Genomic DNA, 23,804 nt, shown 5'->3' with positions numbered 1-23,804 from the left:
TGAATTCACACAGACACTCATCACTTTTTTATTACGAGTAAAGCTTACACGTTACAAAACTTACTAAGTTTAATGTAAATATTATATATCATTAAATCGAAGGACTCTAGTAAAATGAGTATAAATAAATCTGAATGACACTTGTTTGACAAAAACTCAGCTCCATGATTGCATTTTGCATATCTCGAAATGTAAGCATAACAATACCTTATGCGAACTGCGATTGGCTAGTTCATGTCGAACAATAAAACTAATAAAACTAATAATATAAATAGTAATACCAAAATAATAATAATAAAACGATTTATCCTCATGATCATCAATGGAAAACAACTCCTTATCAACACAAGAAACTAAATTATAGGATATTAATAGCAATTTATTGATTTTGACACATGGTTTGAAAATAATATCTGCGTTAGCAAATGCGTCAACCGTGGTTGAATAAATATTCTGGCAAACTATATAAATGTCCACATCATATTCTATTGAACTATTCCATTTACTCTATAACTCAAATAATAGATGTGGAATGAAAAAAATAATAAAATTGCCTTCCAGGTTGACCAGGTGCACTTTTATGACAAACAATCTAGTGTTTTAGAAAAACACAACCAAGTCGAGATATGAGCTATTGCTAAATAATGATACGTTGCATCAGTTATTTTGTAAAAAAAAAAGTAGTTGTAAGGCATATTTCACATTGTAGGAAACTCTTAAGTTCATACATTTGTGTAGTTCAAATAATGCAACAATTGATTTATTTATCTGTAATTATACATAAGTATTATAGATACGAACGAAAAGACCAAACGCCAACAGTATCGCACTGACACACAAAACTTGCTGCAAACGTTCAAGAAGGTTGACTTGTAGTGCTTTGAAAAAGGCCACGAAAATATCATTAAAGGATGGATAGATGCATTGGCGTTAACCAACATTCCAATCTTTCGGAACGATTGTATAAAACCAAACAAACAAACATCTTAAGGACGTTTTTATCAATTTGCTATAGGACTACTTTCTAGGAGTGCAGTGATTACATCTCTCACATCTTTTGCAGAAGGCCTTTGATCTAGACCCTTTTCCCAACAGTCTTCAATTTTGTGGCGGATAGTTGTTTGTGGATAAGGTTCCTCCAGTGGAGGTTTTTCCCCGTTAGCAATGCGCTTGTTCAGTTCTTCATAGGTTGTCTTTGCACTTTCATCGAAAAAAGCTCGCTTGGTATAAAAAGCTTCCCATAGAACTATACCTACTTGGAACATGTCCGACTCATGACCGCAGTAATCGAATAATAAGACTTCTGGAGCTCTAACAATTGGCACACCACCACTTATATTACCCTTTAAAATCTTTCTCATTGTAATGCCACCATCAGACAGTTTTGCTTCTCCATCTTTTATCTGAATAAGTGAAGTGAAAAAAACCCAAGGTAATATATTATTAATGTTAAGCAACACTATCATTTTTAGATACAAAAGATAATTCAACATAATTAACATTTATAGAAATGTGATCGACTAATCCAATATTGCTATGAAGTACAATCCTTTTTAAAGATCAATACTTGACCTACTGTTGTTTTGCTTTTAATCCATGCTTGTCAAATATCATTGTTTCAATATAGATAAACGGTATGTGTGCGAGGCAGCATCAATTTACACCAAATCGAACATTAGGTATGATTAATAATAAAGAGTCGAAATAGGATGAATGGATTATATAGATAAAGGCAACAGTAGTATACCACTGTTCAAAACTCATAAATCCATGGACAAAAAACAAAACCGGGGTAACAAACTTAAACCGAGGGAAACGCATTAAATATAAGAGGAGAACAACGACACAACACCGAAACGCAACAAACACAGAAACGGACCAAGCATCAGACAAAATATCACGAGAATAAAAAATATAACATCAAAACCAAATACATGAATTTGGGATAGACAAGTACCGTGCCACATCTTATCTTAATATCTCAAAACAAAATAAGAGAAAACAAACGACACAACATTAAAATGCAACACACACAGAAACTAACAATAATATAACAATGGCCATCTTCCCGACTTGGTACAGGACATTTTTAAAGGGGAATAAAAATGGTGGGTTGAACCTGGTTTTGTGGCATGAAAAACCTCGCATTTAAATGGCAAAGTTAAATATAACATTGAAATGACAAAATAATATTACAGGACTACAATAACCCCGACGGAAAATATAATACAAGCCCAAATGAAAAAAATATAAGCAAGTCTAAATTGAAAACAACGTTAAAACCTACGATTGTTCTTTATCGTTTAGTGTGGTTGGTATGGTTAGATTATAAATTGATTGTCGTCCTGAAACATATATTAAATGCATATTTTCATTGCGATCTTCAAAAGAAAAGTGATATATGGTGTGTGTGAGTTGGGCCATTTAAAATAAAAACAAACGATTTATTCTAAAAAAAGAATTTATTAAAAACGTAATGGACATGTATGTGTATGAGATTCCCCTCCCCAACAAACAGAACACGTTCATACTTCGATATGGATGAATTGTCGGTGCAGAATCATTCTTCTACCAATGTTTTTTTCACAAGTATAAAGTCCAAATCCCCCCCCCCCCCCCCTAAAAAAAAAAAAAAAACAAAAAAAAAAACAAAACAAAAACAACCAACCAAACAATACATTACCTCCTTGTTTCTCGTAAATAGAAAAATCGTAAGGCTTTGTTTAAATAGCTTTGTATTCACGGGTAGAAAGGTCGTCATATCGAGAGGTTTTTAGTACTGTGATTTTGTCATAGTTTATTTAAGTAAGACATGGTTGTGTTAAGAGTTTTTTTTATTGATAATCAATGACAAAACATAAACATTTGGTTGTTTTGCTGAATGTAAAATCAAGCGGGTAAGGATTTATTTTACTGCTTATATTAGTACATCAATTTTTTCATCATAAAGTTATCATTTGACCCATAATAATGCTTGCGTATGTTGAAATCTATAAATTGTTGTTCGTTACTAATGCATAAAGTACAGTTATTTTTGAACTGTCTGTTACATTCCATATTTCGTTTTGGTATATATTTGCCGTCAATTGTTCCTAAAAACAAACACATTTTCACACAATTTAAGATTACAGAAAATTCTGTGTCATGGTTTGGTTCATAAGTGTCATGGTTTAGTTCATGTTCGACATAGTTCAATTATGTGATATCTGTCGTGAATGATGGAAAGGTTACGACCAAAATAAACAGACATTATGTACAACCATTAAAATGCTGTTTATATTATATAAAAATTTTCGCTGATATTGTTTTTCGTGTAAAACCCATTCTATTCTATTTTAAGTCAATACAGTGTCGCTATTTTATTATATTGTTGTTTTGTTCCCAGACGAGAAGATCTGAATTTTACATATATACGATGATCTTCCAATTGCAAAAAAAAACACCGCTCGGGAAAATAATCGTTTACAGTAAAAATCACTTCAATTATTATAATTATAGAACAAGCATATATAAAGATCACTAGATGTATTATATATATATATTACTAATATATTAATGAAATTTCAGTTAAAGCAAATTTCTTTAAAAGTTGGTGTATCGGAATACACTATGACCTAAGAAATCACATAGTAATATACAAATACAGTACTATTTCCAACGAGTCATCTATCCAACCTAGACCAACTAACATAAATAGTAGGTCATCATACGGTCTTCAAAAATAAACAAAACACATACCTCCGACAAATATAAAGATTAAGCAGTTCGAACAAAACATCTTACAGCCTGACTTTAGGTAAAAAAAATATGATACATGTTTACAGGAAAAATGACAGCCGTACTAAACGCTCCTCGATATGACGACCTCACTACTCTTGCAGATCAACTCATGTTTCTGGTGTGGTTCGTGTTGCTAAGTCTTTAAAGTAATATCTAATCTATTTTAACTTACTAATATTGCAGCAAGTCGAATGTTTCTATGAACGATTCCAGATTGATGGAGATAAATCAGTCCTTCAAGTCCGTCTTTAATGTAAGGAAGGCTTTCTTGCCAAAGTATGTGCTCATCAAAAACCTTGCTGTCTAAATTATCCTCACAATATTCTGTGAAAACCTTGATGCCTTTCATTCCGTGGTCAATGACTGGACAAATGCCATAGAACTTGACAACATTCTGGTGATGGAGATATCTGCAATACAAAATATGTAGTATACTTATATTTGGTATCACGTTGAACTTCTTGCTATATGACTATTCTGTAACTACATGAAATACAGTATTCGAAACATGACTTATTGAATGAAAATTTAATTTTCTCAGCAATGCGTTGAATCATATTGGTTTTAGTTGAGGGATCTTAAAGCGTAGAATATATCTTTTAATAACTTTGCCAAAATTTAAAAAAAGTTAAACAACCAAACAATGAAAAATTAAGAAAATAAAGACAAGAAAATATATGAGATAGAATGAATATATTTAAGACAGAAGAACTGAGAATGCTCAAACATATAAAATATTACTGATAGATAAGAAAAGGGAAAAAAAATACATTAGTTCTTACCCGTGGGAGGATTTTAATCGTTATGTGTTTACTGGTAGGGAATTAAACGTTGGTGTCCAGTCTTTTCAAGTTTTTTAAGCATTTTATTTTTATAGATACGGGTCTATATTTATCTTGGCTATATTAGTGTATTTTCCAATTGTTGAATACTGCACGTTGACCTTCTTCTGTTTATTGCATTGCATATTTGAATTTTGCATCTTGGGACATTTTTTACATATCGTCTTCGGATAACTAATTTTCATTTTTAATTGATAGTGCACGTTCTACGAATTTCATTGACTCTTGTTTCACTTTCCATGTGGCCTGTTGAACATGACAACGTCGTCCCCTTTACCCTTCATTGGTTACAATCAAACTTTTTCAATTTTCATCCCTTTGAGAGTCACTTTACAGAGCTTATCTTCTAGTATTATATAATTGATCTATTTTTATCGTCCTCAATAAACAAAAATATTTGCCACCGGTGATAAAATTTAGCAATAAGGTCATCAAACAAACAGCTGTACAAGAAAAAATTAAGCAATCTCAAACATAAGGGTGCATATTTTACGACATTTGAAACCGGGATATTAATTGATTTTTATATGCTTATATATATATAAACGAGTCTAAATTGATAACTACGTTCAAACCTATGATTGCGTTGGATAAAAACCGCAATTTTTATAAGTGTGCATGTAAAACAAATTTCGTTGTAGAAGGGTCTAAAAACAGCACAAACAACATTTTCCAAAAGACCAAAAAAGTGAAAAAGTATATTTAAACAAAACGCATTTGACTAACAGGTCGAACAACTGATGTTCTTTAACCCTGCCGACTGCCATTGACGATTGCAAAATAAAATTGATCACAAGATGTAACAAAATGGATTTTGATATAAATTTGATACTAAACAGAAAAAATTGTTAACTTGTGGCCACGATGTTATGCCACAAACATACGGTGTCAATTTTTTTAGTACACCAGATCCGGATTTCGACAATAAATGTCTTTTCAGTGATGTTAGGGATCGACACAGTATTTGGAAGGCCATATAAAAATTACCCTCATTTTGAGATAAACTCTTGAATTTTAAGAGTCAATATAGGATGAACGGATCATATGAACTGGAGGGAAAATATAATACAAGGATATATATATATATGTTAGCGGCAATAAGTGAAATTAGGCATTAAGCTTAAATCCTAGGCAATAAGCTAACGCCTAGGCAGTAAGTCTATTGCCTAAATAATGTTAGGCATTAGTCTTAAATCCTAGGATTTAAGCTTAAATCCTAAAAAATGTGTGCAGGCATTAAGCTTAATGCCTAAAATGAAAATGCGAGTAAATAAAAGACATTTATTTATTTAAATAAAAATAAATTTGCTACATAATAACATTATAAGAACTGAATTTTAAAATGTCATCTACCGGAAATAAAATTACTTGTAAAATATGTAATTTAGATCAAAACTCATCAAATAATATTTGAGAAAATATGAAAACTAGATAGAAATTTGTGTTAAAATCATTTGTTATCACAAGTTGTGGAACTGTTAAAAAAGAACGTTTACTTATCCAATTGAAAATAAATTTGAAAATGGTGTAAACAAAATATTATATCCAAATTTAGTCTACTTTATATCAATTCAAAGCAGCTCGACAAGTGATTGGTAAACAAAATTTAAATAATTATCACAGCTATTTTATAGCTATTTTATAGAATCTCCAGCACTCCCTTGGTACTATCACTTTATTAAAATCTTTTTTTATTTTTTGTAATGTCACATAAAAGTATGAGTTCAAGATGCACACCTCTGAGGAGCCAAACATTTCTAAAATAAAACTTTTTCTTAACCTGATTTTGGGGTTTATATGACTGTAAACAATAATTGGTAAAAAAAAATCTGATGATCTCTTATGATGGTGCACTTTTTTTTCCTACAGCCCTTTGAAAGAACCCAATTTAGATTATTTTCAAATTTTCATCAATTTTTACATATTTTTTGGCTATTATCGTAAAAAAATCACTATCCAACATTTTTTGTATCGTATTTTCTGTAAATTAGTGTTTTAGTACAAAATGCATATTGTTTCAGCATTTTTGTTTCAAATAATTGAAAAATTACATATCTAAGAATTTTGAAAAGAAAAAAGTGATAGGATGTACATTTATTCATGTTTCTGGTATATTCATTTGTTGTACCTTCACCCGTTTTCTAAACATTTTGCTAAACATACTGAAAAGTTGTTACTCAAAAACATTTGATTATAAATACACAATTTTTCACAGAATGAAGTTTGATTATAACATTTTTTTTTATTTTGATATTTTCCACTAGTATCACATGTTTTGGAAATAATTCCAGAACGAGACTGAAACGTCAGAAAAATACATCCTTAATTCTGAGTTTTGACTACTAAAATTACTAATAAAATATGAAGATCTGTCAAATGAATGTATGGAATACATATAATATTAGGAGTATAATTAAGAAACTACTTTATACGAAGAAGAAATCACTAGATAAAGATCAATTCTAAAATTCACTTATTGCCTAAAGTTATGTTCGGCAATAGGTTGAATAATCATCATCAGATTTCAGGTAATAAGCTTAATGCCTGAAAATTTCAGGCAATAACTTAATGCCTAGGCGTTAGCTTATTGCCTAGGATTTAAGCTTAATGCCTAATTTCACTTATTGCCGCTAACATATATATATATATATATATTTAAATGCATACTATTCCTACGTACCTCATACTATACACTTCTGCCGTAGCTGTATATTTGTCGTTATGGTTTTCCTTATATTGCATTGATTTAACTGCCACTGTAATATTTTCATTGTTAAACTGTATAGTGGCAATAACATCAGAACCAGCAATGTGATCAGCTTCAATAATGTTTTCACCAAAGACATCCATTGAAGCAACAATTATTCTTCCATATACAGGCATCACATCTTTTTGCATACTATAACTGTGTTTTCGTATTTCCCTTGGTTGTCTTAAATCTTTTGAAATATTTTCCATGAGTTTGCCACCTGCTTTTATTCGACTTGGAATTTCTTTGTCAAAAAACTCTTGAATGCGACAATTAAATGTTTTTAACAACGATTCTTCTATTGTCGTAGTAAGAACTTGTACATTCAGTTTGGTTAACAATTTTGAAGCTCTCTTGTTTGCAAAAGCGATTCTATTTGTATTGTATTTAGAAAGTTTCATTTCATTGTTTAGTTTATCTGAAATAGCATATGTGAGACCGACTGGCAGCAATATAATCCCAACGGCTAATATTATAGGCGAACTTACTGCCAACATAATCTTCCCCTTTGTGCCTGTTAGACCAATGTCTGACAACTCAAAAATCGTGCTCTTGTCTGCTGCATTTATTTTTCTTGATATTAAAGTTTCTTCTTCTCCTAGGAAAATTCCGTCAATTTTTTCACATTCTCTATCTATTAAAAAGCATTCACTCTTAAACAATTGTTCAATTATTTCCCGAAGTTTTGAAACTTCTGTTTCTTGAAGTTTTTTGCGTAACTCCTGAGTTATATAGTCGAAAGCTAATTTGTCAATGACTCTTTTAATTTCTTGGATATGACCATGACTAGGCAGATCATCCTCGGTCCATTTAAACATCCTATCGAATGTATCCTTGCTTTGAAAATGTACAAAGACGTTTTTTGCTATTTCCTTGCAATGAGTTTTTGCTTTACTCTGCACAGCTTGTTTTTTCTTTTTGAAATATAAAAAAAAATCATATTTAAAAAAAGCATTCAAAACTGAAACAGAAACACACACATATTTAAACGCATCGCAATTGGGAGATATACTGTGGAACATTTGAAGTAAAAATAACATCACATATTATTCTGGGTTAATTTTTGTTACACGGAAATCAAATTCAAATTCACCCTATTGTATTATTGCCAAAAAGCATAAGATAATCATTCCCTTTCTAGATAAATAAGAATGTTGGATAAAATAACATGAGGTTATCAAGAGCCTGAATCACCTCACCTGTATTTTTGGGCATAAATTCAGCAAATATATATTCTTTCAGTATATATTAATGGTATCTTAAATATTCCATTTGAATGTTCTTTGTATGTGTCACATTTTCTTAAACCCTTATGTTGCATTTCAGTCATAATGGCTATGTTTCTTTGTATAAGGAAATAAAATACAAAATTTATTATAGATTCATTTGAGATTTTTAAAAGTTAGAAAACATAATAAAACCATTTGTCAAATTGTCCTTAAAGGCCAACTCCCTAGGCCATCAACTGTTGTTTTTGTCATATAAACTTATTTGTAGATCTTACATCACTGAACATTTTTGCTGTTTACAGTTAATTTTTATCTTCAATCTTCAATACTATTCACATAATAACCAAGAACTGCAAATTTTCCTTGAAACAACCAATACGTGACAACAACCACACAATGTGTTGATTAATTCGTCTCAAATAACAGGACTGATAGACTTTGACATATTGAACATTTTTATAACATGTCAAATTTGCTATCAATGCTTCAGTTTTTGAGATATAAGCCAAAAACTGTATTTGGATCATATGTTCTATTTTTAACCATGACAGCCTTGCTTGTTGATGGTTCAACTTTCGTATACAATTTATTAACTGGATAATCTAATGATTATTTGTTTAAAGTCAAGGTGTCCTAGGCCGAATAGTTTCAGGAGAGGAGATTCTTAAATGTTGAAAGACGTGGTGAAGTGGTAAGCACATCGGAACACTAATACAACTGTTCCTTGTTTGATCCCCGTTCCTTGGTGGAAATTACAGGGAATGAATTGTCGGCTTTCCTATGACACAACTTGCGAGTATGGTCTTACGATGATAGTCCGTCGGAAAAGAACGATAAATGGCTGACCCGTCTATAGAGAGAGATCCATATCTCTTGCACATGAAAGACACTCTTACATATTTCGTAAAAGAGCAGGCTAATGCAAGGGGAAATGTTTTAATATAAGTTGCAATAACATGTTTTCAAATCAACTATAAAGAAATATGTTTAAATAAATATTATATGTCATCAAACATGATAAATAAATTGTGTAAAACTGTCTTATTAAGGGCACTACCTCCTTCAGGGGCCAACTGACCATTTTGTTCATATTGTATATGTTGAACATTTTTTGCTGTTTCCAGTTTTTCTTTATTTATCACAATATCTAAGACAAATAACCAAAAACTGCAAAACTCACTTATAATCACCAATGTAGTGGCAGTAATCCCAAAATGCGCTGTTTGATTTGTCAAAAAAAAAAAACTGCTAGGGCTTATTACTTTTTGACCTTTTGAATATTTTTGCCTATATAAGATTGGACTAAATGCTTTGGTTTTTCAGATATCAGCCATGTTATTTATTTGTTTGATTTGTTTCATCTATTTTTTAGCCAGTTGTTGAGGGAATTTTTGAATTCTGATTACACTTTGTATAGGTGAAATTAGGAATATATAGAATTCACGAAAAATTTGGCCATTAACATCATCGTAGTGAAATTAAATAGTGAAGTCCGCAAATAATAAAAGATAGTTGGTACAGTAATTGTTATAATACCAGAAAGTTTCTTACCAATGAAAGATTTTCCTCTACAAACAGAATTCTTTTTTTAATTTTTTCTCTCATTTCTTTTTTGTCTTGTTTTGATTTATGTGAATTTCGGATTCTTGTAGACAGTTTCATCAATAATCTTTCTATAAGTTTTCTCTGCCAGCTAAAATCAATACAAGTCATTTGATTTTGTTCTTTAAACAAAAAATTATGTTTAACACAATAATAATAAAAAAAAGCAGGCACGTGTGTACTTTAAGACCCCCTCCCACCAACAAGAAAGTGAAATCAGATAAAAAAAGCCATTTAGTTATAATCAATTGTTGTAACTCATAAAGATCTCTTCATTAGAATATAAATTTGTGAATGTTAACAGTTTCAAGTAAGTGACATAATCAAAAGAAATTGTTCACCCATTTTAACAGATGACACATACTATTCTGATGGACTGAAGAAACAAAACGGACCGAATTTCGTAGGCGGGGCATAAAACAGTAACACATAACAAAAACTTTTTAATACCATAGCTTCCAATTTCCAATCGTTAATATAATCACGATTTAGAATTTTATAACATGATAAAATTTTCGTTAGCTTTTCTATGCACCTATGTAACGATATGTAACCCAAAACAATTATTTCGAATTTAAACATTTTGATTCATGCGTCACTGATGAGTCTTTTGTAGACGAAACGCGCGTCTGGCGTATATAAAATTTGAATTCGTGTATCTTTGATGAGTTTATTCTTAACATTAAAAGTAACAGTAACAAAATGGCTGTTTTACGTTTTTTTTTATATAAACCATGACTTCGAAATTTTCAAATAAACAATACATTTCTAAAAGTGTAATAAGATTTGCGAAAATACCCCAAAAACAAGATTTTCTAACCAAGGAACATATTACATGTAGCAATTTTAAAAAAAATACAACTTTCGCAATTATAAACTCCCACATCTCAACTCTTAATGTGTTTGATCAGAGCGTCACTTAGATTTTAGATACACTTTCTTTCATTCTGATAATTTCTTTTAAAAGTGAAATGTTTCAAAGCTACTAACTGCAAATGTCTGTGGTACTTCTCTCTGGTTGTTGCGGGGATCATGCTTTCAATACCTTTTAGGATATCAATAAAGTCCTGTGAAACCGGTTTACCATCGAGAGAGTTCTGCATCTCCTAAAAATAAGTCATAAGATAAAATCATAGAATGAAAATTAAACGTTTATTTAAGAAAATGGATTTATACAAGTATTTAAAAAATGTTCGAAACGAAGACCATATATTGCTTCAATTTAAATGTAGAAAAAAAAAGAAAAATAGAAATATCTCAACTTACAGGGAAAAAATATCCTGAACAAATTTGGTATATTCCGCCTTGAATATGAAGTGACCTGACATTTTGTTGAAGAGTTTTTTTTCTGTATTTTTTTTCTTCTTTTATTAAAAAGTTATACATAGCCAGATAGCTGAACTACTACTGAAATGTTTTTGTTTTGTTTTGTGTTTTAAGGATTAGATAATTAAAATATAAGAACTATAAAATCGGCACAATTCCCTCAGTGAAAATTTCTATCATCACTGATGAACAAATTGTGTTTATAAATTTATCATTAGCACATTACCTGGCGTGCACTCAGTCTGTACAGCTTGTCTGGATCAAAACCAATCCAACACTCATCCAAAGTATCTTGAACCATCTGAAAAACCTTGTCTGGTTCTTCATGGATTTGATCCCATTTATTGCATATAAATATTGCTCTTTCTGGATCAAACACCGACATATGCTCCTCTTGATTTTGTTTCATCAACACATCTCGTATTTGAAGAATCTTATATAAAACAAAATTTACATATTTGTTTTTGTAGACGGTATGAAAAAGACCAATACAACAGCTCATGAAACATTCACGTAACAGACAATACAAGATGTTTCTTCTGTAATATTTAAAAAAAATAATAATACGGTATACGGAAGCACCATAATTTCTTTCTTAACTAATCGACAGCCAATACCGAAAAGGTGACGACCGACTATCATTTGATGCATTTATATCAATCTAAATAAAATCGAAGTAAAAAAGATGCTTCTTAAATTACGATAATTACTTTTCAACTCAATAACTAAGTTTAACCACAATTTATTTGTCAATTCTTTTGAGGTGGTACCCAACACCTTGACTAACACTAATTTGGTTCGTTTAATTTTCATAAAATCTCGTTTATTTTACGCTTATTGTTTTATAACCAGCATTATATTTTTGTTGTTGTTATTTTTCGTACAATCGTCCAATAACTACTGGTTGTGGGCAAAATGACATTAAACTTTAAATGTTCAATCAATGACTTTTAAAATATCTTTGTAAAACTTATTGAATTAAAAACCATTACTCTGTCACTTTGTATCCCGCCAGCATTTGGAGTATTTATAACATAGATGAACGCCAAAGCCTTTGGTAGGTATTGGTACAATCTTTCTGTCAGTTCTGGACAATCAGGCCCGATACCAGGAGTATCAACAATCAACATGTGTTCCTAAAAAGCAAAGGTACATTTTCATTGAATTACGAAAATAGAAACATAAATTTTAAGACGAAACCTAGGTTCATTAGATCATAGAATTAGAAATTTTGTGATCTTACTTTATTGCTGCTAACCGTTTGAATAATATTCAAGATAATAACCGAAAAGTGCAAAATTTCCTTAAAATCATCAATTCAGGGACAACAAGCTCAAAATCAGATACCCATTATGATACATGTATCTAGCGACACCCCTTATTCTTAATTCATTAATTTCATGTTATCTTTTTTTATGGTGTTTTTCAATTTTTCAAGCTTTTCGAATCTTGCTGAAGCTTTTTCGGAGCTCTGGAGCAGGATTTTTTTTATCCTAAGATCACATACCGTTTAGTAATGTAAAACAAATTACACTAAGGTAGAAGTAGATCATGTTCTATTAACACTGTAGTGTTTTTCTTATCACAAGAAAGTTATTGGATAAACAATCTCACTAGTTGACTCAAAAGACTCACAAGCTCAACATTCAAGTTTGACACCAGTTTACGAGTTGATCGCCCCTGATCCCAAGTGCATTATCTGTAGAAAAATGTGTTAAAACTTATAATTTATATAAGGCAGATGTCGTTTGTCTGACAAATGAAGCATGTCCGTGGTTATTCCCGAAACAAAATTAAGTAATGTCAATAAAGTAAGTTCGGAAGATGTTCATGATGAAAAAATTGCTTGCGCACTTTTCGTCTTTGAAATGCTCATCAGTGACGCTTGAATAAAGAATGTGAAATGATAAATAAGAAAACAATATAGGGATGTAAACTTCAAATCCTACCTGTAAAGCAGGGATCGGCCAATTAATATCTATGTACTTTAACTCATCACTCCCCTCGTCTGGTATGTTTTCTTTTTCTGTTGGTGATGAGACAGGTTTACTACCGTGTTTTCGTAAAAGATCCTGGACTTCAGCTGTATCAGTATCTCCCTGTAATACTAATTCTTTTATGTAGTCTTTTCCACTTATCAAAACGATCGATTTTTCTTCTTTATTATAAATTCTGCAAATTGTGGAAGTGCAAGTCAATGAGTGTGTAGGTAGCAATTCCACGCCTAGTAACAAATTCACAAAACTACTTTTGCCTGCGCTTGTTTCACCTAAAAACCAAAAAAAATATACTTAATTTCAATAAAAAGGAAAGTACAAGTCTCCTCAACAGTAAAAGCAGAAAAGGGTGTTTTTTTTTCGTTGAACAGTCTATAAGAACAATTGATAACATTGTTCAAATTACCTTTCAGAATACAAAAAAAGGATTAACGATGCACACTTTCACAGGGAATGTTATTCTCACATTTTGAAACATTTTTGTTAAAATCAACATATAATTTACATCCCCCGGCGCTTACTCTTCTTTATCAAAAGTTTTTGATACTTTTACGTATCTGAAAACAGACGTTACTGGAAACAGACGTAATGATTTTTGAAACAAAAATTGTCTCATTGGCACTGATACCACATCTTCTTATATCTATATCTGATTCCGTTTGTCAACGAGTTCATTTTTATATTGATTTTGAAGGAAAGGAGTGTAGATTTATTAATTTCTTTACTATATTACTCGGTAAATGCTGACATATATTAAATAGAATGAGCAGATTAATTGTTGATACAAAATTAATAATGTGGTTATCATGATAGTGTCATTATTCAGTATAAGTATTTAGACAGCAGCACTGAATATGGTCGATTGAGTAATGAGTACCTGTTATAACTATTGGACAAAAGTCATCCTCAAGATCCTTGAGAGATTCTGAAATAACCTTTTCTATATCTCCAAATTCTGCGCTAAGTTCATCTTTTACGTCAGCAGATAAAGGCTTGTTTTGTATCAGTCTTTGTATATCAATATAAGACTGCAGCAGAGAATTCTTTGCCTTGTGCTTGAAATCTGCAATTTTACTAAGTAGTATGTCCACAGAATCCTTAAAAATATTTTCATTTTTAGAAAATAAAAACCATTTCTACAAATTTAGTTATTTTCAAATGCAGGAAAAGAAATTCCGATATAATCCGATTAATATAAATTCTGTAAAGGAGCAAAGCTTTAGAAATTATACTATTAATGAATAAGATAACATATGTACATTTTTCATACAGTTTTTTCAAAACACAAATGTAACAACAAGGACATACGATTGCAAAGAAATTTAGTTACCTTTGCTGTTTTGCGTCGGTATTTCTTCATGTGTTTAGCAGGCATCTGTTCAAATGGCAAATAAAAACAGAGTAATAGTGAAAGTGTTGGCATATATAACATGAATAACAATACAACAAGAAGATGTAGTATGATTGCAAATGAGACAGCTCTCCACAAGAGACCAAATGACACAGAAATTACAACTATGGGTCATCGTACGCCGTTCAACAATGAGCAAAGCCCATAACGTATAGTCAGCTTTAAAGGGCCCCGCAGTGACTCTATGAAACAATTCAAACGACACTTTATTTCTAATATATTCAGATCTATAACTGTCAAATTGATCGGTTTCAAGACTGCGAGATATCAAAATATGTGCATCCAAATGATTTATATTGGAACCATGCTATAAGGAAACAAAATACCATGAATATTTTTAGTTTGGTATATTTTTGATAATCTTTTGCCAGGTTCCGATACCAAAATACCTGTGAAAAAGTTGATTTACTGAAAAAGATCATGATGCAATTTGGCTGAATTTGTGTTATTGCTTTTTAAAAGGAATATGATATATTTAAAAACGGAATCGGTCATCAAATGACAACTTGACTTTTATTGTTCCTTCAGACCGTGTCTTTTGTCGATTAATCAATGGGTTTTTGTCTTCTTATGTTTCATGTTTGCCTTCTGTTTTTTTCTATAGAGTGTCTACATTGCATTTTTTTAATAGTGATTAGAATTACAACAGATTGTTGACTATTTTACCCCTACTTGTGATATTTTCACCTATAATGTCAGTTTTAATTCACCATTTTCTGCAGTAGCAAAAGCCTGCACTAAGTCAGGAAAATTACAAAATGATTTGTTTGAACTTTAAATTTTGACATCTGACATGATTATAAGGAAATTTCAGATTTGAGTTTTCCTAGTATCTTTTTTTATCTCACTTTTCATTACCAAATTGTCAATTAAACACTGCTCGTATATTTACGTTAGCACTCTGTCAAAAAAGTTTTTCTATAAAGGTGTCTTTTTTACTAAAGCTAAAATTTTATGGTTATTTTTCTCAAACTAATACCAACACATATATAAATCATGTAGAGGTAATCATCGAAAAAACAAACCCTAGTGTATTTTTAGTTTTTTGTTATCTATTAATCATGTGTTTCTTTGTCTGATATGTTCTCCTATTTATTTGTATTGCAGTCCTGTAATACTAGTATTATGTTGTCATTTCAATGTTATATTCAACATTGCCATTAAAGTGCGAGGTTTGACATGCCACAAAACCAGGTTCAATCCAACATTTTTTCCTTTAAAAATGTCCTGTACCAAGTCAGGAAGATGGCCATTGTTATATTATTATTCGTTTCTGTGTGTGTTACATATTAACGTTGCGTCGTTTGTTTTCTCTTATTTTTGAGTGTTAATTCACATTGCGATAAGACGTGCCACGGTACTTGTCTATCCCAAAATCATGTATTTGGTTTTGCTGTTATGTTTGTTATATTTGTTATTCTCGTGGTATTTGGTCTGATGCTTGGTCCGTTTCTGTGTGTGTTACATTTCAGTGTTGTGTAGTTGTTCTCCTCTTATATTTAAAGCGTTTCCCTCGGTTTTAATTTGTTACCCCGATTTTGTTTTTGTCAATGGATTTATGAGTTTTGAACAGCGGTATACTACTGTTGCCTTTATTTCCACCAAACATGACATAGTTTTTCAGAACACCAATACCTATTTACTAATGAAACAATGTTAATAAGCAGATATAATCTAATGATAATACTCACCGTTTTTGACAAGTTCAAAGCTGACTGAGCCATGCGAGCATCTTTTGGGAAGTACTGTGTTAACATTAAAAGAGTCAAATTTGAAAAAAGTTGTGCAACAGCAACAATCTATTTGGTAATCTAATATCTTGTATTTCCTTGAATCATAAATTTTATCATGAAAGTTTAAGACAGAAGTGTTTTTATTGATATAGATTAGACCGTTGGTTCTCCTGTTTGAATTGTTTTAAACTAGTTCTCTTGGAACCCTTAATTTATAGCTTTTTGTTTGGCTCTGTGTTGAAGGCCATACATTTACCTATACTGGTTTACTTTAAATTTATAAATTGTTATTTGAATGGAGAGTTGTCACATTGGCACTCACACCACACCTTCCTATATCTATTAAATAATAAATACGTTTTAACAGTAACATGTTTTATAAAAATCAGTAGATATGATGTGATGTAATTTCCAATTAAGACAGCTTTCCACTAGAGACCGTATGAAAAAAAATCGAGCTCATAAATAATCATATCCATTTTCAAATAGCAAAATAAAAGCTCAAAGCCATTAAACAAATGGAAAACAACTGACATAATCCTGACTTTGTACAAACATTTTCTTATGTATGTTATGTAGAAAATAATGAATTATTCCTTGTTTTACATCTAGCTTAATCCTTTACTTGTATGACAATCGCATGAAATTTCATAGAAGGTAACAAATATTGGTAACTGTTCGGCCTTCAATAATATCACATAGTCAGTATTAAGAAATAAAATAATATAACGAACAAAAAATGAGATACTTATCAGCCTGATTGATGTACACAACATGATTTACAATAACAAATGACAACCAATAACCTATCTGGTCATGATTTGAGAAAGGCACATACAGAATGAAGCGGGTGTAAAACAATTTAGAAAGCGCCAAAACTCCCCTTTTATGAAATTATTGTGAAATGGCACATCACAAGAAGCCACTATGCAAAACAATAAATAAACGAAAATATGAGAAAGTGTGGAAATAGTGTAAAATTGAGGAATGTGTCTCCCACGTGCAAAGTTTCGTGCCTAGGTCGGATTGTGCTATCATTTATGATCTGTTTAGTGATATATGCTCTTCGACATTTATTTAGGCATTGTTTTTTTTTAGATTTTAGCCTCGAGTATCACTGCAGCCATTTATAAACGAAATACGCATTAGATTGATTAACATTTGTTATATTCATGTCAATACTACCACCACTTCACGTTGTGGACTGTAAGTCCACAAGGATACAACAAGCCTAGTATCCAGTACTTTAGTCGAATAATGTTTTAATTGAAATACGCTGTAATAAAATTGTGCAAATAATTGTTAACTAAGGAATATATCTCTCATGCAACGCCTAATTCCTCGTCCAGATTTCGCTATAATTTAGGTTCATTTTTATATCTTAACTTTTCAGATCTTCAGGTATGCGACGTTTATTCAAAGTTACGTTAACGTTGGTATTGTTGATGTTTTAATATGATAAAGAAGATAAATAAGTTTAAAAGTATTTATTAATCAATAACTTATAACCCTGGTAACTTTGATAACTATTTACTTATTTAAAGAATGTAAAAAATCAATTCTGATGCAAATTGTTTATAACGATAATATAAATTGAACGTTGACCAATATATTGAGGGGGTAAATTTCACGTTCTACCAGTCCGTAGCTAAGAAAGCCACCTTTTGCATTCCGATTTTTTTGTAAATTCTTACAAAATAAACAGGAAAGTCATATTTTGAGCCTGAAAATGCTCTTTTTTGTCAACGTTGAAAACTTGAGACCATTCTAAAGCAAACGATAGGTATAAATACATCGTGAGACTACAAATGACGCACATTATTTAGTTGCTAAAGACAATGAAACAGTTTCGCGGTGTTTTCATTTATGTATTTTTTCGCAAAAACATTTGTTAAATGGATTTAAATGTAGATATCTGTATTGCATTTATGGATTGGCCGTCATATGTTTTTTCTGTCGCAAATATCAGTTCAACAAGCTCCGCTACGTCGCTAGGTAAACTCAATGTGCAATAGTAAAATCTACGTTTTACGAAGGATAAGCTTAAAATATATTGCAGTTATCTTCTAAATGTACAAAGACGTTAAAAGCTAGAAGCTGACAAACCAATTTCCTAACATTAATATATATTTCAAAATAAAACTTACAGTTTTTGAAAGACCGAACTCAGCCATCTGAGAGTCTGTTGCAAGATCCTATTTCGGCGAATGAAGAAAGGAATTGTCAAAATTTGATATCTCAAGCAAACTATACATGTACCTGTATATATTCTTAATGTAGTAGATATAACAATATAACAAAAAAGATGTTGTATGAATGTAAATGAAACAGCTCTCCTCAAGAGACCAAATGGCACAGAAATTAACAACTATAGGTCATCTTACTACGTTCAACAATAAGCAAAGCCCATAACGCATTGTCAGCTATAAAAGCCCCCGATGTGACAATAACGATATGTTTTTTCTGATGTATTCAGATCTATAGCTGTCAAATTGGGCGGTTACAAGACTGCGATAAATTAAAATATGTGCATCCAACTGATTTATATGGGAACCATGCTATCAGGAAACAAAATACCATGAATATTAATAGATTTGTGTATTCCTAATTATTTTTTGCCAGGTTCCATTACCAAACTACTTGGATAATAGTTGATTTACAGAAAAAGATCATAATGCAATTTGACTGAGTTTGTGTTATTACTTTTTTAAAGGAATATGATAGATTTCAAAACGGACTCGGGGATTAAATGACAAACTTAACTTTATTGTTCCATCAAATCGTGTCTTTGAGCAGCACCTGCATACGGGGTATATATATATCCCAATTGATACGATATTCCCGTGCTTGCATTTCCTATCATGATTTTCTTGATAGAGGGTTACTGCTCACAAGGAAGCTATTAAACCAAGAGTTCCAAATGCTGAAGTTGAAATCATCCCTTCGTAAATTTTACGGACGCCATCACGAGTTGGTTGACCGTCATGGAATAACCGTTTCACAAATGATATCGGATATGTTCCTTACGATGTAACTACAATCCCCTTCCCTTTCATGAATTTGACCTACCGAATTAGACTTTTTACCGGATTTGTAATCACATAAGCAACACGACGGGTGCCGCATGTGGAACAGGATCTGCTTACCCTTCCGGAGCACCTGAGATCACCACTACTTTTTGGTTGGGTTCGTGTTGTTTATTCTTTAGTTTTCTATGTTGTGTCATGTGTTCTATTGTTTTTCTGTTTGTCTTTTTCATTTTTAGCCATGGCGTTGTCAGCTTGTTTTAGATTTACGAGTTTGACTGTCCCTTTGGTATCTTTGGTCCCTCTTTGATCGATTAATCAATGGGTTTTTGTCTGCTTATGTTTCATTTTTGCCGATCGTTTTTTCTATAGAGTGTCTACATTGCATATTTTATAATGATTAAAATTACAACACATATGAGTTTTGTACCCCAACTTTTCACCTATAATGTCTGTTTGTTGTGCTCAATAAAAGGGAACTATATGTGACTTTTATAAAAGTAAAAGCTTTATCTTGCAATAAAACCAGTTTTAATTCACAATTTCCGCACATGGAAAAGCCTGCATTTAACATTTTTAATAAGGAACTTTCGGATTTGAATTTTCCTATTATTTTGTTATCTCACTTCTCATTACCACATTTTCAATTAAACACTGTTCGTATATTTTACTCTGTCTATAAATGTGTCTTTTTCACTATATCTAAGATTTTATGGCTATTTTTCTCAAACTAATACCAAAAACAATCAATTGATGAAATCAGGAATCAATTTCCTGTAGCCTATTAAACCAGTGTTAGTATTTGTCAATATCCTAGCAAAAAATGTCGAATATATCCTGTCGACAGGACTTCCTAAAATTTGTTGGCAAAGTTATTGATTTTTTCCGTATTGCAGATTGTCCTTCTGTGTTATCAATGTATTTCATCTTTATATTGTAATTTCGGAGATCAGTGATTTCAACACTATCCGGAAGAGTATATAGGCATTTTTAAATAAAAAAAAACCAACGTAAACATTACCACCTATGATGAAATATTTGCGCATATGGCCCCATATATTACTTTTCAATACATTTTCGTTTTAATCTTTATTTCAAATTGATAAAGATAACGCTGAATAAAACGATGAATTTTCCAAATAACGAGGAACAAAACCATGAAAGCCAAGGATGTTTACATTAAGAAAAAAATGTTGAGCTAAATGAAAAAAGACAAACAAATAATTACCAGATCAGAAACCTCACCTGATGACTTGTTGATCGAATCCGTACATAACCAGATCCAGAATGTTGCAATGTCTATAAAATACAATAAACGTAATAATTTTACAAATTATATTTAATGATATGTTTCCGTTTAATTCTATCACGTTTATAACAATTGTAAATAAAATGTTAACTAACTTTGAAAGTTATAAAATATAATTTGCGTTCGATTATTTCTGATATTTTTGATACGTTATTTCAAAAGTTAAGATATAGTCATAAGCAAATACATAAATCTGGCTTAATTGTATGTTCATTTGTGTTACAACGTCTGCTGATTAGGTTAAGTCATTCCCGCAGCAACAATAATTATCAAAAGTATCAGGATCATAATTTAGTACGACAGACGCGCGTTCCGTCTACATAAGACTCATCAGTGACGCTCATATCAAAATATTTATAAAGCCAAACAAGTAAAAAGTTGAAGAGCATTGAGGATAAAAAATTCAAAAAAGTTGGGCCAAAAACGGCTAAGGTAATCTGTGCCTGGGATTAAAAAAAAACCTTAGTTTTTCGGTAAATTCAAAGTTTTGTAAACAGGAATTTAGAAAATGACCACATTAATGATATTCATGTCAACACCGAAGTGTTGACTACTGGGCTGGTGATACCCTCGGGGAAGAAACGTCCACCAGCAGGGGCATTAACCAAGTGGTGTAAATAGTTATCAAAGATACCATGATTATAATTTAGTACGCAAGACGCGTGTTTCGTCTACATAAAACTCATCAGTGACGCTCATATCAAAACAACCAGTCAGGAACCTGATGTTCATTAATTTTCGTGTGTTGATGTGGTTCATAAAAGAGGGACTGAATATACCAGAGAGACGGACAAGTGTTTCTCGTTTCTGGTTTTAATATATAGATTAGACCGTGGGTTTTCCTGTTCGAATTGTTTTATATACTTTAAATATATTTTAAATATTTTGGGGCCCTTTATAGCTTGCTGTTCGGTGGTTGTCAAGGCTTCGTGTTGAAGACCGTACGTTGACCTAAATATAATAATGTTTTACTTTTATTAATTTTGACTTTGATGGAGAGTTGTCTCATTGGCTTTCATACCACATCTTCCTATATCTATTAAGTATTCGTATTGGATTATTGTAAATGATAGAACGCACAAAACCCAGTTTATGTGCGAGAAAAGACAATGTAATACAGTTTTTGTTTTCTCGGAATTGTAATACATATTTTTACATAAAGGATAAATAAAAGAAACCTTAGATTTTGAGCGTTCTTTCATCTTTTCACTGCCTTGCTGGCTATTTAGTTCCATTGTAGAATAACGTGGAGGTACTGGTGGCCGATCCCTTGACTTATCACGTCTCAGATGCTGAATATCATCTATCGATTCATATACTACTACACCTTTATCCTCAAATAGTGAATCTTTTGTGATTAAATCAGTAAAAAATATATTAGATACTCTGTATGCAAGATTTATAGAATTGTTGATCATCTTCACGATATTGATTTTCTCGATTGAGTCGGGACGGCAAAATAAAAGACGGCAATGGAGTCTAAATGACCAATGATAATCTGTTTATCGTTATTTCACCTATGACAATGAATGTCGACGTTGCCAATTTGATGTCAATTTCATTAGCAATGCCATGTGCCTGCTTAGTTTCTAGGGATAATTTGTCTATCTCAAGCGAGTAGCATGATATGAAAATTATCACAAAAAAAACATCAAACGAAAAATGCACAACATAGCGATAAATCGAAAAATTGATTCGCAAAATGTAAGTGATTTAGTCATGTCAGAATAATAGTTGGTTTGAATAACTGTTTATATGCAAAGGAATATACATTCAAATCTCGTGGTATTTATCAATACGTATTAAGCTCTTTTACACTTCTATACGGATAGGATATGATTACCAATCCTGAGAATATGAGATAAATTTTGGTTTTGGTGGTCTCCATTTACTTAGTCTTTGGTTTTCTTGTGGTTGAGCAGACTGTTGTTTGTCTTTTATCTTTTTGTTTTCACTATTTAAATGATATTGTCAGTTCGCTTTCGATTGGTTTATCAATTTACTCATGTTGTACATTTTACTCATGTTGGCATGTACGGAATTTACGTCTAAATATTTGTAAAATAAAGTTTATTATACATTAACCTCCTGATTATTCTACGATCGGTAATATCAAAAGTTTATGTCTCATGTCATATCTGAAATATTTCAAATTCTTTGATTCAATTGTTAAAAACTGCATTTTAACTTTTTAGAAAAAAAAATCGCAGTTTGGCGACTTTCTCATCAAATTATGCTCCAATTACTGTATTCATATCGATGTTATCTCGAAATAAAAAAGCAAAATTGTTTTTTTTTAAACTTGATAAACTATATAAAAAGGAGGTACCGAATATATAACACTATATGCTATTGATATTGATAAATATTTTTACCTTCCCTTTTCCTAGCAGCAGTAATTATTCTCTGCCTGCGGCCGAACTGCTTTATTCCAATACTGATAAGTTCTTCATGTCCCATTTCTAATAATTCTTGCAGTGTTATTTCTTCTTTTTCAAATAAACTATAGAGATCTTCTAGTTTAACGTCTTTGAGTAAAGTACGCACTTCGTTCATGTTCTTAAAGTAATTTGAACACATTTTATGACGGAGTATAAATACTTATAGTTGACTAAATGGGATTTTATAAAAACAAATTTTATAGTGATAGTTGATGATAATTTAAATTCGTACAAAGACAACATGGCAGCTTACTTCTTATGTATATCATGTGTACTATTGTTTTTCTGTTTGTCTCTTTCATTTTTAGCCATGGCGTTGTCAGTTTGTTTTGGATTTATGAGTTTGACTGGCTCTTTAG

General features: G+C 31.3%; 1 protein-coding gene across 1 annotated transcript; it reads right to left on the bottom strand.

Annotated features, from left to right (window-relative positions):
• Window positions 1-114: 114 nt before the first annotated feature.
• On the bottom strand, window positions 115-23,555 carry LOC134684237 (uncharacterized). The gene is made up of 15 exons (XM_063543502.1): window positions 23,380-23,555; window positions 22,183-22,352; window positions 20,941-20,994; window positions 18,817-18,864; window positions 16,628-16,681; window positions 14,856-14,900; window positions 14,403-14,622; window positions 13,478-13,797; window positions 12,521-12,664; window positions 11,755-11,961; window positions 11,193-11,308; window positions 10,152-10,293; window positions 7,303-8,285; window positions 3,953-4,190; window positions 115-1,403 (listed from the first exon to the last, which is right to left on the bottom strand). The coding sequence occupies exons 1-15, from the start codon at window positions 23,462-23,464 to the stop codon at window positions 1,002-1,004; spliced, it is 3,228 nt and encodes a 1,075-aa protein (XP_063399572.1). The 5' UTR covers window positions 23,465-23,555; the 3' UTR covers window positions 115-1,001.
• Window positions 23,556-23,804: the final 249 nt, after the last annotated feature.

The sequence above is a fragment of the Mytilus trossulus genome, chromosome 9 (assembly GCF_036588685.1).
Source record: "Mytilus trossulus isolate FHL-02 chromosome 9, PNRI_Mtr1.1.1.hap1, whole genome shotgun sequence".
Lineage (NCBI taxonomy): Eukaryota > Metazoa > Mollusca > Bivalvia > Mytilida > Mytilidae > Mytilus > Mytilus trossulus.
The sequence above is the reverse complement of the archived record's forward strand: the minus strand, read 5'-3'. Positions and strand labels throughout refer to the sequence as shown.

Coding starts and splice junctions, on each gene's coding strand:
- LOC134684237 (XM_063543502.1), bottom strand. CDS start 23,464: ATGGGACATGAAGAACTTATCAGTATTGGAATAAAGCAGTTCGGCCGC. Junction 12,665..13,477: donor GGCCGATCCCTGCTTTACAG/GTAGGATTTGAA, acceptor TTTGCTTTTTAG/GAACACATGTTGATTGTTGA. Junction 4,191..7,302: donor GCAGAAGTGTATAGTATGAG/GTACGTAGGAAT, acceptor TTTGTATTGCAG/ATATCTCCATCACCAGAATG.